This window comes from Lates calcarifer, linkage group LG18 (assembly GCF_001640805.2).
Source record: "Lates calcarifer isolate ASB-BC8 linkage group LG18, TLL_Latcal_v3, whole genome shotgun sequence".
NCBI classification, from domain to species: Eukaryota; Metazoa; Chordata; class Actinopteri; family Centropomidae; genus Lates; species Lates calcarifer.
This window is the reverse complement of record NC_066850.1, coordinates 5215088-5229034: the sequence shown is the minus strand read 5'-3', so window position 1 is coordinate 5229034 and position 13947 is coordinate 5215088. Positions and strand designations below refer to the sequence as shown.

General features: G+C 41.4%; 1 protein-coding gene and 1 long non-coding RNA gene across 4 annotated transcripts in view; both read right to left on the bottom strand.

The window, feature by feature from the left end:
- Positions 1-7347, bottom strand: part of ptpn12 (protein tyrosine phosphatase non-receptor type 12) — a 42739-nt gene extending 35392 nt beyond the window's left edge. Inside the window, exon 1 of one of the 3 annotated variants that reach the window (XM_018686966.2) lies at positions 6700-7347. In XM_018686966.2, coding sequence (XP_018542482.1) covers positions 6700-6801 — 102 coding nt within the window. In that variant the 5' untranslated portion in view covers positions 6802-7347. The remainder of the gene's footprint in view (positions 1-6699) is intronic. The other 2 variants (XM_018686967.2, XM_018686968.2) reach the window with 2 other exon arrangements.
- A 5524-nt stretch (positions 7348-12871) lies between these two features.
- Positions 12872-13454, bottom strand: LOC127143530 (uncharacterized). The gene is made up of 2 exons (XR_007815045.1): positions 13327-13454; positions 12872-13239 (listed from the first exon to the last, which is right to left on the bottom strand). It is a non-coding gene; the product is annotated as an uncharacterized LOC127143530 (long non-coding RNA).
- Positions 13455-13947: the final 493 nt, after the last annotated feature.

Here is a 13947-nt window from a genome sequence, read left to right as displayed (position 1 = left end):
TGTTTGTGTGTGTGTGTTAATCACTTCCCTGCTCAGATATTCCCAGCCTGGATGGTGGGTCAAACTGGTGACCCTGCGCTCTCAGGCCTGACTTTAATGTGCCTGTGTGATCACGTACATCTTCAGATGGAGGTATTATTCAACAGCTATCTGTTGTTAAGTGTGTATTTCTATGTGTTCATACAATATTTTGTATTACCACAATAATGTGACACCCTCCTGGTGCCCAAAAAGAGATATAGGCCAAGACGACTCCCACCATGTACAAACTCGGGGGATTGCTGCATAGTTTCCAAAGCGTTTCTCTGTCTCCTCATCTTGATCAAGAAAGTTCTCCGGCCTTGATGGTGGGTCGGCTAGCTTTCATCATATAAAGCTTCACACACACACCAACAAGAGCGGAAATATTGTGTTGCATCTCTTCTGAGAAACACCCAGCTTAGGGGCAAAAGTCTGGTTTCTGGGTTAAGCAGTGGGAGGGGAGGGTGAGAAAGAAGGCGGCTTGTGACACCAAAAAGAAATTGGGAAGTCTTGTTACAGTAACATGAGGCAGACTCACCGCGACACCAACACACTCACAAACTCACACACTCGCGAAACAGCAGCCGACCCCCGCAGCGTACCTTCCCCTGCACCCACGCACACAAACAAGCTAATAAAAGCACAGAGGCAAATACACACACACACAAGACCTGTTTTTTTTAGCCACGATGGGTGACAGCAGACAACCACTGAAAATAAAAAAAATGGTGGATTACTTTTCTTCTTAGCTGCTGACATAACCATTCAAAACTTCACTGCTAAGTCGACTGAGCTGAAATTTGTGCGGCTTAGATTAAAAGCAGGCAAACAGGACAACAAATGCACCATAAACAACAGCACAGGGTCCCAGCATGTGACTGATCAAATGGTCAGTATGCTGTGTGTCGTCGGGTTCATCCGATGAGAACACATCACAGGACAAACTGCAGCAAACTGCCCTCTGTTGCTGCTCAAATGAATAAATTCATTCTTTTCACTATTTGTCACGCATCAGTTTTTAGATAAATCTAAACCTAAAGCCCGGGGCTGTAAAAACACACAAGGCCCGTGTCCTGTCGGCCTCCAGCCTCGTTTTCAACACAATGACTGACTGATGAGTTTGAAAATGAGAACGCAGCATACCGTGCATAGTGTGAGTGGTGTTTTATTTCACCAAAAGACAGATCACGTAATCCGCTCACTTCCAAACTGTCCACCTGAAAGGGAAATAATCTGCTTTTTATTCAGAAAAATCAAAGGCTACAATGCAACGTGACGTCTCGCCAACTGGACTTTCCCGATCGAATTTCGCTGTCTCGTCGCTGTATGAAACATCACACTCCCGACAAACGCAGCCCCTTACGTTGTTTTACCGCAGAGCAAACGTTGGTCTGAATGCGACAACCCTTGTGTAATACAAGGGCAAAAAAGTTTCCAGATCATGTGTTGGAAGCTGAGATGTGTGTGCAGGCACTTACCATACACACACGACTAAGAAAAGCGAAGGGGAAGACCACCTGGTGACAGTCAAAACTATTACTACACACAAGCACAAACCCATGAGAACTCACACACACTAGTGTGTTTGCCATTTTCACATCCCATTTTCTTGCCTCCCCTCTGAGTGTAATGTCCGCCCGACAGGACACCCATTTAGAGAGCGGGTGTTAGCACTTTTTCTCTTTCTTTGATGTCCTGCTTGGGCGTCTAGAACTGCTCACAAAGGTGGAGCAGGAACACACACTCATGCAGGTCAACCTCCCATGTCTAAACCCTGTCTAGACTTGGATGTTGAGCCCAGAAAACAGGTACAGGTATAGGTAACATTGTTTCATCTTGTTTCCGGCTGTGTGGTTTATTTCCTGTCTTTACATCATGCTCAGTTAGCATCTCAGTTCCAAGTTAAACCACTTTGTAGCCACACTCACTGAACCTGTGAAATGATTTTTACACCTCGGTACAGACACTTTAAGTGCCTGCCTCCTCCTATCTTCACATGTAGCCCATGATGCCCACCTGTTCATATGCAAACGTCTGTTCGCGTGACATACCAGGGCACTTGGCATACGAAAAGACACCAAATCACAACTGTTTGTTCTCAAGAAGTTAAATGCCCTGTCTTTTGTAATGCTGCTATCAGAGTGCCAAAGGTTTGCAGATCCACTGGGGACAACCCTGCAAAAACAAAGCATGTGTACAACTCTGTGAAGCATTTTTTTGGGTGAATGTTTTCTGTAATAGCATGTTTCTTTCAGGCGCATGGTGGCTTACTAGTTACAGAAGGTTTCCCATAACACAGAGGTCACAAGCTCAATCCCTGCAGCTTGCATGTCTATGAACAGCTGTGTGTTCAGTCAACCTGCCCCTGAGCTCCACCTCAAACAACTGTCACCTAGACATATATAAATATATGCAATAAAAGAACAGAGACTCTAGACTGACAAACCAGAGAAACCGTGAACTCCGGTCGAATACAGACACTTTCTCTGCCCACAGGAAGTGACACATCAAAAACTGAAGTGCAAAATACATCTCTCCGAAACAGCAGGCAGTGAAAGCTCTGCCCATACAAACGGTGAAGCCTGGTTCACAAAGCCAGATTTGTGAGTCAGCAATACAATTTTGGACACACCAGGAGAGGACAGCAGCAGCAGCCTTTCGCAACAGATTCAATTCATTTAGAAGGAACTGTCACAATCAGAGGACTCACTCACAGCAGTTGGGTAAAACCAAACTTAAGATGTGCAAAATTCACACGGTCGAGGTGGCGGTCACGCAATCCAAAATGGAGGAAGTTGTTCTTTCAGCTAATTATATCAAGAAGATGATGATGATGACGATTGATTTACACCTGATCACATTTTCTCTCTCTGGTTTATCTTACCTTTTGGGCGTCTTTGAAAGTTTTCACTCTAGTTTTGTTTAATAACAGAATCACAATCAACTTTTCACCTTCTTTTAAATCTTCTCTGGATGTGTCTGTGGTGCAGCCTTTGTAACTATCTATTTGTTTAAAAAAAAAAAAAAAAAACTCTGGCTCTCTTACATAAGCGCACTAATAGCTGGTTTGGAAAGTCGTGGGTTGACAGAGCCAGTTGATAACCACCCTTGTGAAACAAGTAAGATTGCCTTTGTTTGGTTTTGTGGAACCAGCTACTGCACAGATGCCCCCACTTTTTGCAGAACCTGCGTCATGACACAGCGTCCAGAACCCAACAGTACATATTTTCCCTTGTATCCCTCTGGATTAAGCCGTTATCTTCAGACCAAATTGGTTAAAATGATCATACGGTGTGCCTTTTACTGATGACACATTGCACCATATCATCACTGAAGCTTAAATCTTTCAAATGGTTACTGAAGGTCTCACTGGCATTTAGATCCACCGACATGCAAAGCTGTTTAGCATCTATTTTATAACATACTCTGTCATAAACTCAACAGAAAAACACAGAGAATGAAGGGAGAAATTACACCAAGATTATGACCAAAAATGTGTCCAATTTATGGCTTTAACCCTGCACTCTCCTTGGACCTCATTAGTGGCCCTAATGTAGTCACACCACATGCACCAGTGTGTGCCGTGCAATGAGATCAGGTGTTGATGTTTCTAAACAAACACGTACGCCACTAAATGAAACTGCTAAAACTAACAGCGCCCCGTACAGAGCCACGATTCAAACATGACAAGATCACCACACTTGTCAGATTTGGGTGCCAGGTAGGGAAAAAAAATATCCCGTTGCATTAAACAGCTGAAAAAGAGTACTGAACAAAGTGTATAATCTCTGACTTGTTGCCCCACCAGAGCACTGTAATTACGTCTATAAAACACTTTCTATATATAAACAACAATAGGCAGTTAAAGTGGGTGTTATGTCAGGGTGTTCTGGTGACTCAGTGAGCAGAGGAGCACACCCCATGTGCTTGCGGTATTGTGTGTTTGACTCCAGCAATTGAAAGCTTCATACAAAGCTCGAAATTGGTACGAGAGACCAGCAGCAATCGGCTAAAGCGCTCACTTATGTATATGTTGGCTGACACGGCTTAATTGTGCTTGGTGCGCTGGCACGCGGCCCACCTGCACTCGAATCAGAACAAGTTTTCTTGTCTACAAGCTGCTGTGTCTGCTGAATAATTTAGGTGGGACTCCACATACACAAGCTGATGTCGCCAGCTGCCGAGAGAACATAGCTCGAAGCCCCGTTTACACGGACACTGTAAAGATGCCGTTCAGCAAGTTTGCAGCACAAAAATAACCTAGTTACTGTGAATAACCTGAATGAGGAAACAGATCAAATTAAAGAAAGTACAAGGACCTAAAATGTGAGCCGATTGTCTGGAGGAATGCGTGATAGCATAACGGCTAACAGGAAATATTTTTCATTGTGAAAGCAAATTTCATGCCAGTAAAACTAACTGGAAAGGAAACTGAACAGATACCACATGAAGAACGAAGGCAAGACAAGCAGTCAGTGGTGTTTGAAAAGAGTGATTCTGAATTTAAAAAAGACGCTATTTTCAGCAGCCGCAAAGGCTGGAGGGGTGTTTTGCTGGGAAAACTGATAAAGGAGGAAATCTTTCCTACCTAAACAACAAGTTTTAAGATCGCATTGCTTCGCCTACAGTTCCACCCAGCAGCAGAGGGCTGTGGTTGTAGTAGGCCGGGCAACAAGGCGTGGATGTGTGTAAAGTTATGAATGAGAAGTATGGTGGGACTAAAAGAAGAACCTACATTTACTGAGTCAAGCCTTCATGGAGAATTTAAGGTTAAGAGGAAGCCGCAGCCAATAAAAATGTGTACTGGGTAAGAATTTTTAAAAAGTAGAGGTGTAGAAGTTCTGATTACATGTATTATGAAATGAATGGCCTGTAAATTAGACTAATCCCAGCGCCGTTTGGTGTCTCCCTCATCCACAAAGAACTTCTAACATGGCCCAGTGCCCCTGGTTTTTGCGCAACATCCACTACCTCCCTGTTTTCTGAAACACACACTTGAAGGACGGGACGGGTCAGGTCATCAGAAACTATCAGACACGTACATAGAGTTGTGCACATTCCAGGATTTGTCTTGTTATCTAGTTTTGGAGAGAATGGCCTGTCAGACTGTGTTGCTTTTATTCAAAGTGTGCCCAATAGTTGATAAAGCTCCACTTTTAAAGCCAGGACAAAATGTTATGAAATGGGCCAAGAAAGAATGTTGCAAGCTCCAGCAAGCAGCTTGCATGAAGTAGGAAGTGAGGAGAAGGGAGTGTGAGTGTGTGTATAACTGTAGGCAAAAGGAGAAAAAGTTAACTAGGCTAATGCTTATTAGCCTCTTTACCGAACAATCACAGTGTAATGCCATAAAATAAATCACAACACTTCACTTCCCTGAAACATAATGTATGTTTATATGAAATAAACACAAATAACTGAGGCATATTTAACCTGAATACTTCACTAACACCAACACATTATTTCCTGACTTACGAATCATAAACCATTGAGCTAAAATGATCACATAATGACACACGCGTTATCAGAAGCACCATCCCTCTTGTGGCTATTTCAGCTATTTCACAAGCCTGGGAGAGGTCCTATTTTGAGTCAAGAGTTGCAACACAATAACATCCAGTGATGCAGTGAAGGCAAAGCGATGGCTGCAGGTCAGCGGTCATCATTGGGCAAACATAATGTCATCAGAGCATGTTACTTTACCAACAAAACTCTCTTTTCCATCTCAAAAGAAACTATAAACTGTGCTATATTCTTCAGAATTCATACCATTAACATTTACGCTCAGTTGCCAGTTTATTACTGTCACTGCCACAACCCTGCACTAAATCCAACCTTTATGAAGGTTATTATGTTTTAATTTAGAGTGTTTTGATTCATCTTTGCTCTCTGGAGTCTGTAGTTTGTGGTGTTGGTGAATTTTACTGAATTATACTAAGAATATTTTGCCCAATCTCTTAAGGTAAACTGCGAGTACTGAGCCTGAAAGCTGGGTAAGCTGTATTTACTGAATAAAAGGTTCTGGTTGGACTGTCTACAGCACATCTGTGCTCAAAATATTTACTGTACCTTCAGCCATCCTATGTTTCATATAGACTGTTACAAATACTACAGATAACACACTAGAGATCATGCATACAATTAAGTTCAGGTTTGGTTACCGGTCATTCACTGCTTATTGAACTATTCAGAGAGAACAATGAGTCACTGCACTGTATCCTAAAACAGTCAGGCATGGTTAACAGACAGTAAGCAAATAGCCACAACAACACTACACTTTAGCTACAAGCTAAGCTATTCCAACAACGCCATGCAAAAAAATACATACATATATATATATACATATATCCCAGGGCTAGAAAGGGACGTGAATGCGCCTTGTTTTGTTATTTGTGTGTTTATTTAAAAGAAACAGGAGCCGGTGGTGTTTCTGTGGTTTTGGGAGACAATGCTAGGCCGCCATGTAAAGCCTGGAAACAGGGAGGAAAAGGAAGAGGGCAGTGTGGCCGCCCCTGCCTCACCTCCTGAGGGATACAGGGAACCAGGAGACTGGGAAAGGGAGGAGGGGGGTGGGACATAGAGGGTCAAGTATGGTGGAAATTATGAAGGGAAAGAGGTCTGGCTGAGATAGATATGCGGTAAAGGAAGCTAGGTATGCTCCTGTTAATTTTTTAGACCCACCATAAAGTCGTTGCCGAAGTTGTCCTCTCCCCTCTCCTCGTCCCCCTCGCTCATGGCCTTCACCCCGTGGATAAACTTTCTCAGGATGCCGGCTTGGTCCATCCTTCAGTCCTCTTGTAATGTATCCCGTTGCCTTTTCTTTAAAAAAACAAAAACAAAAACAAAAACAAAAAAACCCCACACACACAATCCCCCCTCCAAAGTAGCAAGGGAGGAGAAAACGTAAAAATAAAACAAAAAAAGAAACAGGGGAAAAGGAAGAGGAGGAATAAATAAAAATAAATAAGCTTCACGGATCCCCCCAGGGAGTCATCGTCGGTTCATAACACTACACCTTCTTTTTTTTTTTATTATCGCCCCATGTTGTTTCTCCCTTTCCTTCTTTCTTCTGGGCTGTTTTCACAGCGACAGCCGTTAGTCCCAAAGAAAAGCAGCGGCGGCCCGGTTTTTCTGCTCTACGAACAAGTTTACAGCCGTGGCGTAACATAAACCGTAAACAATATGCTCTGTAAGTTAAGAAAAATAAAGAAAAAAAAGACCCCAAAAAAAGACCCCAGCTCTGGACAGTCTACCTACCCCTCCCTGTCTACCTCGGTTGCCACATTCACACACTGCTGCTCGTTATTCGCTACTGAGGAACATCCGGACTGGGCACAGCCAGCGGAAAACACAGCCCTCCTCTTCCAGAGTATAACCGCCTCTGATTGGACAGCCGACACCTGGGATTAGAATGTCATTGGCTAGAGTGGACGTCGCTCTAAAGCTATAGCTAGCTCTGATAGGATAGAATGTGTGTCTGTCGTTTTGACGCGGATTGTTGGTATTATCAATTACATTGCTTTATTTAAATGTCTTTTATCATTTTATTATACGATACTGTACATGGATATATATATATATTTTATTTTCTAAAGGTGTTTTTTTGTATGCTGTGTAAATTTTATTAGGTGGGGTATTCATTCCCCTAGGTGGGCCTGGGGCAAAACTTATGGACCCCTATTGACCCCACATGGCAGTTTCATTATTTTCTCAGGTGTATTGCTGCTTTTAACGAAACAGTGCTTAAGTTAAAGTAGTAATCTTACAATTCAGAAATACCTGATTACAAGCTAAATTAATGAGCTGTAAAATGTTCTTTGTCACTCTTTCGGTGTTAAATCACTGATGCATTAATGTGAAAGTATTCCAGTTATGTAAGCTCTCCAAGTGGCGCTCTGTGTAATTCTTTCAGCGGCAGAGGGACTCCAGCATATATATCTATACAGGAGAAACAGGTTAATCATCTCCATGGTCTAAAACCTGAGTAAACAGCTTTGATAATCCTGTCATGCAGCAGACATACAGCCATCACTGGATTTTAATCCTTATAACACACACAGATAGATAGATAGATAGATAGATAGATAGATAGATAGATAGATAGATAGATAGATAGATAGATAGATAGATAGATAATGCAAAACCCATGGTGAAGAAGCAGCTAACAGCCAACAGATTAATGGGTCAGATATATAATCTGGATTAAGATACTGCCAGAAATAGAAACAAACAAATGTATCAAGTAACATCTCCATTAACAGTCAGGAGGGGAGGTATGTATTTGTGCCACGTATTTGCTTTTCCAAACAAAACATATTTGGATTTAGAGAAACAAAGAGTGAAAGAGAGGGTGTGTCATTATGTGGTATTAAAAATTATAGTAGTACTAGTGCTTAAGAAGTAGTGGTGCTACTATTTGTACTGACAGCAGCGCCAGTGTAAGGTCTAGTAGTGGCAGAAGCAGATTAAAATTATATAAGTGTTATATAATTATGTTTAAGGACACTAATTTTGAGCATCCACTTCATTCATATGTAATTTAAGTGACAAAGAAAGGAAGGAAATGATGAAGAGAAGAATAAAGAAATGGTAAATCTGAATTCTGGATAGACTTGTCTGCCAAACCCAGTAGACACGTAGAGAGACAGAGAATAGAGTCACTTTACTTCCCTTTAGTTCGACCGGTGACGACAAACAAACCCATCTATTCAGGCCGAGTGAGAGGAAGACAGAGAGGGGACGCTGTCGCAGAGCCAACAAGCTTTGTACGACACACAAACTGCTTTTTGTTGCTCTTGTCTTTAAGCTTATTTGCTTGTTATCCCAGTAAATATTTTATGTTTTCTTAGCTCCCCCTTCATCCCTCCACGTTTCTGCTCCTTCCTCAATTACCAGACATGATAACAATGTCTCTTCTCTCTGTGTTGTATTGTGACATACAAGTGACATTTGTTCTGACAGATACACACACAACATTCAATCTGTCAACAAGCTTTTAGCTCTGTCTCTGTTTTTCTGCTGATATATATATATATATATATATATATATATACATATACACACATACGTAAGTGTAATTGTGCGGCTGAATCATTATGTGTGTCTGTGGTCAAATCTGTATCTTCCTTCCACCGGAAACTGAAAACAGGTCAAGCAGACTGAAGAAATGAACACACCAAAGAGTACTCTAGTGCATTGTGTGTGTGTGTGTGTGTGTGTGTGTGTGTGTGTGTGTGTGTGTGAGTGTGTTATGGTTGTATAGGGAATAATATTTTAAGAGAGACCTTGTGGCCTCCTCTCCGTCACTTCCTTTTCTCAGCGCTGGCTCTGGTTGCACTGTACTGTGTCTGACCCTGACCTCTGACCTCTCTGTGGAGGGAGAAGGGGGGGGTCAGCTGAACATGAATAACACAACAGGGATTCATTACATATCATATTAATATTATTATTACTCCATTTTCCTTCCTTTACCAATTTCCTCTGCCCCTGCTTCCTTACTCTCTCTTCCATCTTCTCTACAGTATATTCTACTTCTCCCTCTCTCACTTTCTCCCCCACTCCTCCATTTTAGCTCCCTCTCCTCTTACCTTTCTCCCCCCTTTTACTCACCCTCTTTTCTCTTTCTATCTCCCTCTTCCTGCAGGAATGTGCTGTTCAGAAGCAGCTGAGAGGAGGAATGTTGTTGTAACAAGCCCATACACAACCTCTAGGGAGGGAGGCTCCCTACACACACACTACACTACACTACACACACACACACACACACTCTTTGACTTTCTTCCTTGTTGCTAAATGATAAACTCTTCCCTCTCCGTCAAGACTCTTCACACGTGTGTGCCTGTGGTGGAGGGCAGAGCATGAAGCTGCATGTTTAGGAGCATAGCGAGATGAGTTTACTGTATCTGGTCTGGACACACACACACACACACACACATGGACACACACAGAAAAAAGAGAGAGAGAGAGAGAACGTGAGCCTGCCTGTTGCAGTAATGAAGCAGGGTGAAAATGTCTGCCCTCAGGGTAGAAGACTGACTCAGTGGCATGTTGCACAACCTTCACCATGCCCCCCCTCCGTCTGTTACAGGCTTCAAAAACCAGCGATATAAACAGGGTTACAAATTAAAGGAAAAACCTGAATTAATGGGATTGGAAACATATTGAGAGGCATTAACGTCCTATCATGTTTTGGGGCATGTGACTTGTCCCAGGATGACGGTGTCCCATCCTCAGCGCATGAGGGCTCACTCCACGGTCTGATGAATGATCAAAACTCCTTTTGCAGTGAACCAAACCCAGCTGAACACCTATGGGAGGTTCAGGAGCGACGTGTTACACAACGCTTTCCACCACCATCATCAGAGACCTGGAGACTTTATGTGGTGATCACAGACTTATTAAGACACTTGTGTGTGTGTTTTCTCCTTTAAATTTGTCTTCTATCTGTATCTGGGACTGACTGATGGAAAATACAGAGAGGAAGGAGAAGAGGAAACTGGGAAATGTTTCAGTCTGGAGACTCAGAAAGTGTGGATGTCACCTCTAATATCAAATTCAAACTTCTGAAAGCAGCAGTGGAAGAAGTGTTAAGATCATTTTTTAAATGTAATAAATATAATAAAGTAATAGTACTTAACTCTGAAATATAGAGAAGTAGAAGTACACAGTATCATAAAATGGAAATACACAAGTAAATTACAAACACCTTGATAATATATTTGTGTAAATGTACTTTCCACATCTGGTTGCAACACACCAGCATAATCAGGAGGAAATTACAGTTTCATTAATGTTAGTACAAAGATTTATTTTTTAATCTGCAAAAACCAGGAAATTAAATGTATTTATAAAAATATTGATTCTTTTTTTTAAATGAAAATGCAAAAAAGTCATATAACTAGAGTTAAATGGAATAACGTGTATTATTTATTATGTGTGTGATATGAGTGATGAAAACAGTGTGTGAGGGTGAGTGTGCGTGCAAAGTGGACTGAGTGGTGAGGGTGGGTGATGTGGCACTGCTTGGCCTTCTTATATATATATATATATATATATATATATATATATATATATATATATATGTGTGTGTGTGTGTGTGTGTGTGTGTGTGTGTGTTTGAGTGCAGCAACACCCTCAGTATAACCCTACCCTCAACAGATTCCAGCCAGCCTGTCTCTGTCTTTACCAATGTCTCACACACACACACACACACACACACACAGAGTACAGCCAGACACTGGCGGTTGGACGCTCTGTCAGATTTAGACATGTAATTACTGTCCTAGCTTCAGAGAGCTGTGTATATGCGTGTGTGTGTGCGTGTTTGTGTGAACCAGTCTATTTAGGCAAACTGTATGTGTTCTACATGGAGTGATTTAGCCTGTAGCAATGACACATCACTGTAAAAAGGACAACACAACCTCACAAACTGTCCAAGGAAAAAGACAAATTCCACTGAGAGAAGCCTGTAGACCACACAGACAACTCTCTGTAGGCAGAATATTAAATAAATAACATATGCAACATTTGAAAATAATCAATACATAATCATTTTTTGTGCTTCTGGGTGTCTTGTTTGTGTGTTTTTTAAATTCAGAACTTGAAGGATGGCCACCATGGCTTAAAAACAGTTTTAAGGGAATACCAGCCACTATAGAGTAACTTCTATTATCCACTGGCGCCACCAAGTGGACAATATTTGCAAGCTGCAGCGCAAACATCACTTAACTCAAGAGCAAGTTAAATATATATTTAAAAAAAGGTTAAAAGCATGATGTAAAATGACAACTCTTAAGAATGGTCAGAAATATGTTTAAAACAGACTGTTAATTTAGTTAGGTTTCCCATCCATTTGTCAACTGCCAATTGAACTTTTAATGTTTGATGTTGGTGCTCTGTGAATACTATTATCCAATCAAGATTTAAATTAGAGAACACCATCTGAGGTTCTTTGAAAACCTTCAGTTATTAATGGCAAAGTGAGGTGTATAGATCAATTATATTCAACCATGTTCTACAGCTGATATCTCAGAGACCCCAAAGAGAAGTCGTGTATTATCTTCTGTAGCAGACGACACCAGCTCAAAATCATGGTTATAAGCAAATCTCCTAAAATTAGAAAAGTAATGAAGTAGAGTGATAAAATAATGTTAAATGTGTTTTTTGAACAGTTGAAGAAAACCTCCATGACCCCAAATGACCCCACATTAGGCCTATTGTTAATACTGACCGTTTGCCACAATGTAAAATAAGTGTGTTCACTTCGGAATGTTAAGGTGTAACTGTGATGTCATGGAATGCACAGCTGATGTTCCATGTGTTCCGTGCCTCACAGTTCATTGGTCCATCTTAAAAACTTAAAAAACATTGTATCTACAAACTGATCCACAGATTTTGTCAGAGACTTAACTCAAATCTTACCTACAGTATTTCAGTCCACTGTCACACTAACACCATGAGCGACAAGAAGCGACAGTAAGAAATTCAGTTACTAAGGCACAAGGGCTTCTTTGATTTGGACACATAACTCTTCAGCGTTACCACAATGAACGTTTTTGGACTTTTTCTCCAGGCGAATGCCAAAAATCATAGACAAACCAGAGGAGAGAGAGGATGCGCGTGATGTGAACCCAAATAAAAAGGTTTGCACAAGATTATTTTATTCACCCACTCCCTTGAAATACATTTCTAGAAATGTACCTTTAATCCTGTGCTGTTTCTTTATCTTATCTACATTTGTTTTTGTAAAAATTTCAATTTAAAAACAGTTAAATTTCCTTGAATATTTTGCTTAAAACCCATAATTAAGTCCAGTTTGATCGTCCTCATTCCAAACAGTAACTTCAGCTGCGTGTTTCATGCTGCAGATATTTTATGTTTTGTATAAACAATTATGTCCTTACAATTTATCCACTTTGATTGTATACATAACAACACAAAATCTTAAATTTCTCATATCAGAATGCTTCTAAATGTTCTTCAGTGTAAAGGCTTATGTCCTTGCCTTGCATAAATTTACACAGGGTCGAATTACAGCACGACAAAGAAAACTTTACATCAGTTTGTTGATCTGGGTGTGAGTATCACCTTCTCATCTCACTCTGAATCATTTTCTGTTTTGTGACACATTACCAGGTTCATGCAGGAAACGTCCATGGCCTCCTGACGTCACATGTGTCCAAGCCTGTCGGATGTATCCTCCCAGAAATTGGCACCAGCCAGCTGATGAAACAACATGCAGGAAACGATATGGTCAGTCTGCCTATCTACCAATCTATCTGTGGAAACAGTTAAAAGGTCAGTACTTACTGATATTTGTTGAGGCATTTCACAAGTTGATGCTCCTTCCTCTTCTTTCTCCTTCTGTATAAAACATCAGCTTGTAGGTAGCGGCGAAGTGGTTCCAATCCACCTTCCCCCACTGCCACTTAAAGTAGTTTTCCAGCAGCAGGTCAAGAAGTCGAGCAAATGCTCCTCAGCCTCCAGCCTCAGGTTGGACTCACAGCATCCACAGCAGGACAGATGTGGCTTCGAGGAACAAAAATTGCCCTTTCAACCTTTTAACTGAGAACAAACCAGTGCTACATAAGGGACTTGACTGAGGTTCTTGAGGACGTTTTGCTTCTCATCTGAAAAGGCCTCTTCAGATTGGAGAACAAGAACCTCAAGCCAGTTCAGTTACCTTATACAGCACGACTGGGAATCTTCACAGACAAACCAGTAACAGACTGACCCGCGGGGGGAGAATAGGAAGAGTCTTGGTGACCTACTTTTTGTATGAATACAAGCATTCACTCACACAACTCATGGGGTCTTAAAGTCCTGTGTCATCATCCTGTCGTGGTCCAGCACCCACGATGTGACTTCACTACAGCTCAGTCCTCCAGATAAGGAGTCTGGACATTTGCCTATATGGCCCTTTTTCCTGGC